The 7,978-nt window shown below is 32.8% G+C and overlaps 1 protein-coding gene across 3 annotated transcripts; it reads right to left on the minus strand.

Annotated features, from left to right (window-relative positions):
• Positions 1-2,041: 2,041 nt before the first annotated feature.
• On the minus strand, positions 2,042-6,681 carry LOC102587007 (putative zinc finger protein At1g68190). Of its 3 annotated transcripts, none has more exons than XM_006360373.2 (6): positions 6,523-6,681; positions 4,684-5,246; positions 3,905-4,222; positions 2,868-3,086; positions 2,510-2,784; positions 2,042-2,414 (listed from the first exon to the last, which is right to left on the minus strand). In XM_006360373.2, the coding sequence occupies exons 2-6, from the start codon at positions 5,209-5,211 to the stop codon at positions 2,273-2,275; spliced, it is 1,482 nt and encodes a 493-aa protein (XP_006360435.1). In that variant the 5' UTR covers positions 5,212-5,246; positions 6,523-6,681; the 3' UTR covers positions 2,042-2,272. The 3 variants fall into 3 exon arrangements, with proteins under 3 accessions (XP_006360435.1, XP_006360436.1, XP_006360434.1); XM_006360374.2 differs by having other exon boundaries at positions 2,042-2,402; positions 4,684-5,254; XM_006360372.2 differs by having other exon boundaries at positions 4,684-5,254.
• Positions 6,682-7,978: the final 1,297 nt, after the last annotated feature.

Genomic DNA, 7,978 nt, shown 5'->3' on the forward strand with positions numbered 1-7,978 from the left:
TTTTTTCTTTAAAGATTCCTCAATTTTGTTTATATAAGCTCATTATTTTTTATTTCATGAAACCCCTACTTGAGATTATCTTTTTTATTTCATATTTGAAATAGTGTTTTCCTTAATTTTTCTTAAAGTCTTTCTCGCATAACTACTAAAACATAAGTTAAAGAGCAAAAGAGGCACCTATACATTTCTTATTTCAAGTTAAATAACAAACATTGAAGAAGAGTATTAACTACTACAAAAACTACACAACACCATATTTTTACTTCAATTTGCTGGATTTTCATTTCATGAAAAGTTTTATTTTTAAAACATAGAAAGTGTAATTCAATTTTATTTTGTTATGTACTCTTCAATTCCATGATATTCACCTTCTTGTAGTATGTCAATTTCTTTTTTAGTTTGGGGGGAGGGGGTGTGGGGGGGCTATAAAGTAAGATAATTTTACTTAATTAATTTTAATATATATCTTGAAGAAAATATAGTTCTTTGACCCAGTTTTTTGGTTATATAAATTTCTTTTGATTGAAAAAAAAATATCAGTGCGAAGTCTTCATAATTATGTAAAACACGATTGGAAATAAAATAAAAAATAAATAAAGGGAGTATGTAATGTAAGAAAGAGAAAAAAGTATTGAAAAAATTAAAACAAGTTCTTTATTATCTGTGAAGTGACCAATATTATTATAACATTTTGATTATCCAAATGTCACCTTCATGTCTATAATAGAATTAGCTAGGCAATCCAACTATACTTAACAATTTAAATTAAATATAATTTACGAATGCTCATTTTTACGTTTTAGACATTACAATTTCTATATTTTATCAAATTATTTTCATACATCTTATACAATCTATTTCAATTATCATATAATTATCGGTTGATTTAGTCTTTTTTAAAATTACACAAAATGATCGGTTTTGTTTTTTATTTTATGTTCTAAACTCTACTTTTTAAATTTGTATACGTCATAATTTCCGACATAAAAATACAATTATCTTCACTTTGTTATGGATGGAGTGAATGGACCATGTTCTTCTTTTTTTCTCACGTACTTTTATTAATGAGCTTTGTTTATCTTGAAGTTGGTTATATGACATTAATCAATTTATGTTTTACGAAAACTGAAAAAGTACCTTTTCTTCCTTTATGTAATAGTATATTTTATTTGTTAGAAATTAGTTCAATGTGAATAATAAAATGAATTCAAATTTAAATTTTTATCTATTTAATTGAATTTGAACTAAAAACTCTTTTATATTCAAATAATATGAAATGGTTAATTTATATTTTTGATATAATATTTTACGACCGTGCGTAGCACGGCTGGGTTACCTAGTTGTATTAAAACCACCAAACATTTCATATGTAATGGGCATCATTAGTGATCTAAAGTTTTGGAGAATTAGTACTTAAGTAATATTAGGATTATTTTATTTGTAAATTTGAGACTTAATTAGCAAGTAGCAACACTATGTAATATTATTTTGTAAATATTTCTGTATTAGAATTTAAATTTAAAAAACAACAAAAAAATATTATTTTTCAAAAAGTGGATTGACCCAACCCGCAACCCATGTTGAGTTGGATTGGGCTGCCTATTTTAGGCCCATCATATAAGTTTTGCTTTACTAGGTTCATCTGAACTCAATACTTTCGACGCAAAACACAAATTTATATGTAAAGTTCGGTTAAATAACTATAAATAGTAGATATGAACTCATAACTTTAAAGTATAACGAGTTCAACGCTAAGAACAATAGAGATTGAACTCATAAAAAGTTTAAATCATAGATATGCCTCTAATTTCAGTTTGGCTCATTAATCTACTGAGAGAATAGGTTATAGAAAGGAACAAACATTTTTGGTACAACCTAGAAAAACAACTCTTCCTTTTGTCTCCATTGTGTTGCTTCTTATAAAGATATGCATTGGGCTTCCGGTCCACGCTCCAGTTAACTCTGGGCTTGACAAGGGTGTTATTAGTAGGTTAGAGTCCCAGTTGGGGAATGGACTGTCGATCTGCTTATAATTTGAGCATAAGAGAGAGAATGGCAAATGACATAAAAATGTCTTGAAGAGAATGATAACAACAGTCCACACACATAAAAAAAAGCCAGGATGAAACCTATCATCCCATTTTCTGTGAGAATACAAAAGAAAGAATTATCAGGAGAGACATACACCAGATGTTCGTAACGATATTCTTGAGTTACTGAGTGATGCTTGATGGTATGTACACAAGTCTCACACATTCAACCATCGCGACTTTTAAAAGCTTCGTGACATATTAAGTGCATCTGATTCATAACAATGTGCCTTCAGGACCTGACCTCTTATCGGCTGCTTTTTTAAGTTAGTCCTAGCTCTTCGAGGTGTATTCCGAGCTTGTTTCTCATACCTGAATACAGAACTAAAACACGCGATAACAGAGCTCTCAAACAACAAATGGACAATGACTAATCATTTGTGGACTAATATAACACCAAGAAAGAGACTTGTACTTACAGCCTAGCCTTCTTTTTTTCTTTCTGCATTGCTAATAGATTCTCTTTACTGTCCATCTGTGAGTTACATGAAACCTCCTGATCGTTGGCAGCAGGTGAATCCACGTACTCGTTACCACTGCTTTCACTGCTCAGCCTTGATGCTGAGAAGGACAAGGAGGAAAAGTTTGTTCTTATAGGCGGAGGACAGTCCTTGATCGTGGGAATGTGCTCACCGTGGCCTTGGCCAAAGTGAGTTGAATGTCCTGTACGGACCGATGAAGCTATTGATATGTCCTGTCATCAGTAAAAGAAACTTCTAATAACATGACTAAGTAAAACATATGTTGTAAGGCAGGCAAAACTATGAAGACCTCAACCTTCTTAACATAGCTGTAATCTGATCTATCGATCGATGAATCATTCTCCATAGATGAACATGTCGTATCCTCCTCAAGAAGAGTGTTGTTAAGATCCTGTTCCTCACCGAAGAGTTCTTCAAAGTTTTGGAAGGTCAAATCAACATCAGGCATATTGGAATCATCGAAACATTCTAGTTCAGCATAAGCTCCTAGATCTTGCAGATTTTGAGGCCAAAGCTGCAGAATTCATATAATGATCAAGTTCATACTTTATCAATCAACGCGAAGAATGCCAGTACAACAGTATTCCTTACATCCATTCGGTCAAATTGCAAACATTAACTAAACAGACGGAAAAAGATAAAGAAGCGCGAGAGGATTAACTACAGACAGGGATCATGCAGCAAAAACTTTGCTGGCAACTATATACCAGGTAGGACTTTAACAATCAAGGAAACAACAGAATTGATATCTTCAGCTTGATACCGAAAGAAGATGAATTATAGTCTAGTTACATGATCAGAAGGGTGAAAACACGTTACGTATGTGGGAATCAACTATACCTTACTTTCAGATTTGCATGTGCATTCATGTTCCTGTCAACTTTGACAACTCAAGGCTACAATCTTCCCGGATACAAAATATTATCTTTGTATAGGTTCAATCCTTGGGAAGCATCTAAATGGGGTCTGGAGAGTTGTTTACGATAGACCCTTGGCTTTAAATAAAGCATTCCAAACAGTTTGAAAAAGGGGATACAGATATAGGAGCAATAACAACAACAAAATAATGTGAAATGAAGAGCATAACAGAATAGACAGAAGAAAGAACAGTAACAACAACCACGAAATAATGCAATAACCGGGACACAAAAAACACAGGTGATAGCCGAAATTGAAGAACAAGTTATATGGCAATGCTTTCTTGGGAAGAAGCTTTTAAATATTCGTGTTACTGCTCCAATTTGAGTCATGAATGTTTCATGGAGTATGCAAATGAAATGTTAAACGTGTGAAGTGGTATAACAGAGAGAATGACAGAGAGTAGCAGCAGACCTGACTACTCTGAACCGGACTTTTACATTCCCAGAATGAATCACCATCTGGCAACGGTAATGGAAACGATTCAGCAACTGGACTTTCATGAGTACTGCCCCAATCCTGAAGTTCAGGGCCAAGATCAAGTGAACTCTGCAAGCAATCAAATTTGTTATGCACATTCCATGATGTACAATTTTTCAATGAAGAAACATTATTTCGACTTTCTCCACTTGTTAAATTGTTACTGCCCTCAGTAAGCTGAAGTCTTTCCAAGTCAAGAATCTGCTGTAGAATAAGAGAAGTATTCTCCCTCCGGCTACGCAAGCTTAACACCTAAACCAATGAAGCAAGTAACCGTAGAGGTAAGTATATCATCCATGACTTGGAAAGAACATAATAAAGAACCTGATACAGTAAGTTATACAGTAAGTTCACTTGTTGTTACAATCTACAGTATATACAAGGATTTATCCCTCAGGAGAGCCTGCATCGCGTAGCCATTACTAATAAGATTAATTAACTGCGTTAAAATCATCCGTTCTATCATCAAACTACGATAACATAGACGTCCTTATTAATCAAACTCAAATCCATCTCAACAGTATCTGCATGACTGAGACAAGATATACTAGTATTCAGAATCATTCCGGGAAGCACTTCATCCGAAATCATCAACTTTTTATGAGATATCACAGATAAAAAGATCAAAAAGAACGATGAATTTTGCAACATTTCAAGTCAGGATTTGAGGAAAAAGCTATAAAACAATAGGCATTTGGTTACTACTATCTAACCTTAGTGTAGTAACTAGCTGATCCCACTTCTGATTCTGCAGAAACAACAAGACCTGTGAAGTCAAGTTCAGAAGCTAAGGAAGAGCCCCCTGGTGACGAGTGAGACCGTTTAAATTTTTTTGGAGTGACCTTAGCTCCATTCGCTTTACCATTTGATGTTGAGATGAACTGATCAGGTGGAGTGGCATTTTCCAAATCTTTCAAGCCAAATCCCCATAATGCTGCCAAATCCTTAGCAGAAGGAGACCCCATGTAACTAGTGATCACTTTTCTCTGGTGCTGAGAAGAGAGATCATGATGGCATCGGTCACAGTCACGACACATGAACGATTGATGATCAGAACATCGAATATAAGCAGGGTTGTGTCCACAGCACTCACAGACAAGAGTACGAGGATGCCGATTAGAGAGGGCATTAGCTGAATGAACCTTAGCATCACAAGATAAACAAAGGTGTGCTGCATCAGCTTCACAATACACCACTGGCTTCAATAACATGCAAAATTCACATGCTTTCTCCATTTCCATCTTTACAAATTCGAACGACCCTCGAAACAGTTGTTCTGCACATCTAAGCCATAATGTAGTTATAGGAAGTAAAATGGATAAATTTCAGTTCATAGTAAGGCTAAATCGGCTACGAGTTCATTTGAACTCATAACTTTTGACACGGTGTACAGATAACAACAACAGCAACAACAAACCCAGTGTAATCACACAAGTGGAGTCTGGGGAGGATAGGATGTACGCAAGCCTTACCTCCACCTTCTCGAATGTAGAGAGGTTGTTTCCGAAAGACCTTGACTGAACAAACAGTGAAAAAGAGGCAATAACACCAAACAAACACCACAACAAGATAATCAAATATAACAAGAAGTAGTGATAGAAATCTAAAAACAAGGGAAAGAAACTAATAATACTAAACTCTAAGAAAAGGGAAAACCTACAAAAATATCAAGAAATATAAGATTTGAACCCATAATTTAAATTCTGGATCCACCTCTGTGCTAGATCTTTACCACAAAATTTCTCAGAATCACTGAACTCAAACAACAATTGAAATAGTTTTCTATTCTTACCAACTAAAATTCTCAGTGATAAATGTAAATCCCTAATATCTACTTGTACCAAACTCCTAGGGATTTGTGCCTAATTCACTTGACCATAATCTAGTAGTGGAACACACATTATACCTAAATTAAGCAATTCACTTTTTCACAAAGCATAATCAAACTATTCACTCTCTAGTTATGTTGCTCTGACTCTCCAAATATGTTAGTTTCACCCGTTAATCGAGGAGCCGATATTCAAACAAGGGGATTCAACAATTTAAATATATATACAAAAAAAAAATTACTGTATTTCCATAGTATAATATTTCAACTAAGATGATTCAATTGGACCCCTTTGCACCCCCTCTGCCTCCACCGTATCGAATTCTCCAAAAATGCACTACTTTTAGAGGATCCAACAATATTTTCAAAGAGTCCGAGCAAGATTAGCTCTCCAATAGTAAAACTATCCTACTACACATTTCAAAAAATTTAAAAACTCCTCAAATGAAAATAACAAGAAACAAAATTCCATTATATGTTAACCAAACCAATACTTAGTAGCTATATTACTCAGACCCCGTGTCAGATCCTCCAAAAATAAACTACTTTTAGAGGATCCAACACGCACTCAGTCATATTTTTGAACAGTCCGAACAACATATAGCTTAGTAGTAACATCAATTTACTTGACAACAATTGTTGTCTAGACATCTAAAATTCTACTATAATCACATAACTAGTAAAAACAAAAGTATAGAAATTAATTTAAATTAAAGTAATGAACCTGTGATTAATGTCTTCCAAGAAGTCAACTTTCTTGAATCAACAAAAAAAAAATTAGAAAATTTCTTGAGATAAAAAAAAAGTGATTTTTTGAGAGTCACAAGAATATATATCCTATCATATTATAAACACTTCTCTTGATGTACTTTTCATGAAGTTCTTCTTGTTATCTACTTTTCTAAAAAGACAAAAAATAATAAAATAAAAAGTGGCAAATGGCAATGAACTTTTTGGTATGACGTGGCATTTTATGTAATGGGTTTAGCTGACGTGGAGGGGACACGTCAGCTAAAAGTGGGACCCAAAAGCGTTATCTAACTAGTTTACATGTGAAGTAGAGTGATCCAATTGCTGGCAGATTAGAGCCAATACAAATTCGCCACGTTAGGTGTAACAGATTAGATATGACTGATATATTTTGGAGCATGAGACGGATTCAGAATTTAATCGGTACAAGTTCATTTTTATTATTAAACTCGTCGTATTCTTTTGAGTTATAAGTTTCAAATTGATAATTTATTATAGTTTTAATGAGTTTACTATGCATAAATTTATTAATTAAAAAATACTGAATTCAGATAAATTTAGCATCGCCTTTATCAAGATTCCAGAGTCATCCAATTTGGAAGGAAGTGACAAAAGAAAGTTCCTGAAAAAAGAGGATTTTTAAAATAATAAATAGATATTTGAAATTTCTTCATTTTAGGATCTTTTAATGTATGTAAATTATTTTCAAAATTCCTTTGAACAATCTTTATGAATTTTGTTATTTTGACTATTTGTACTATGATAATTGAATTTCAATAAAGCTTGAATAATTTTATAGAAATCTAATTTTATTCGAAAAAGTTGTATCATTGATCGAATGCATACAAGTTTTATTTTAATAACGATCTGATTAAAATCGTAATGTTATTGAATGACACGATTCATATTTCATACAATATTAGATAGTGATAATGTAGGTATAAAGGTTTGTTTGAATTGTTATATATCACTATCGTCTATTATTAATAATAAAAAAAATTGTCCAGAAAAATAAAAAAGATGAGTCATAGTTGATGAAGACAAGTTGCAATTTAATAAATAAAAGTGCTCTAATCCCCTAATTTTATACTCTCTTTATCCCAGTTCCTATGAATTACTTTTTTTTAGTCGGTTAAAAAAAGAATTGACACTTTTCTATATTAAGTAATAACTTAACATTAAAAATGTTCATTTTATCCTTGATAAAGTGATTTATAGCTACACAAATATCTATTACTTATTTTAGATCACAAGTTTCAAAAATCTTTTTTTTCTCTTAAATTCCGTGTCAAATTAAAGCAACTCCTATAAAATGAGATGTCAAGAGTAGTAAATAAAGTAATTTACATATGTATTATACAAGTACGTAGTCAAGAGAAAGCTATCTTAGATGGAATGGCCCAAATCTTCAATAGAAGGCCCATATCTGC

This window comes from Solanum tuberosum, unplaced genomic scaffold, assembly GCF_000226075.1.
Source record: "Solanum tuberosum cultivar DM 1-3 516 R44 unplaced genomic scaffold, SolTub_3.0 scf00322, whole genome shotgun sequence".
NCBI classification, from domain to species: domain Eukaryota; kingdom Viridiplantae; phylum Streptophyta; class Magnoliopsida; order Solanales; family Solanaceae; genus Solanum; species Solanum tuberosum.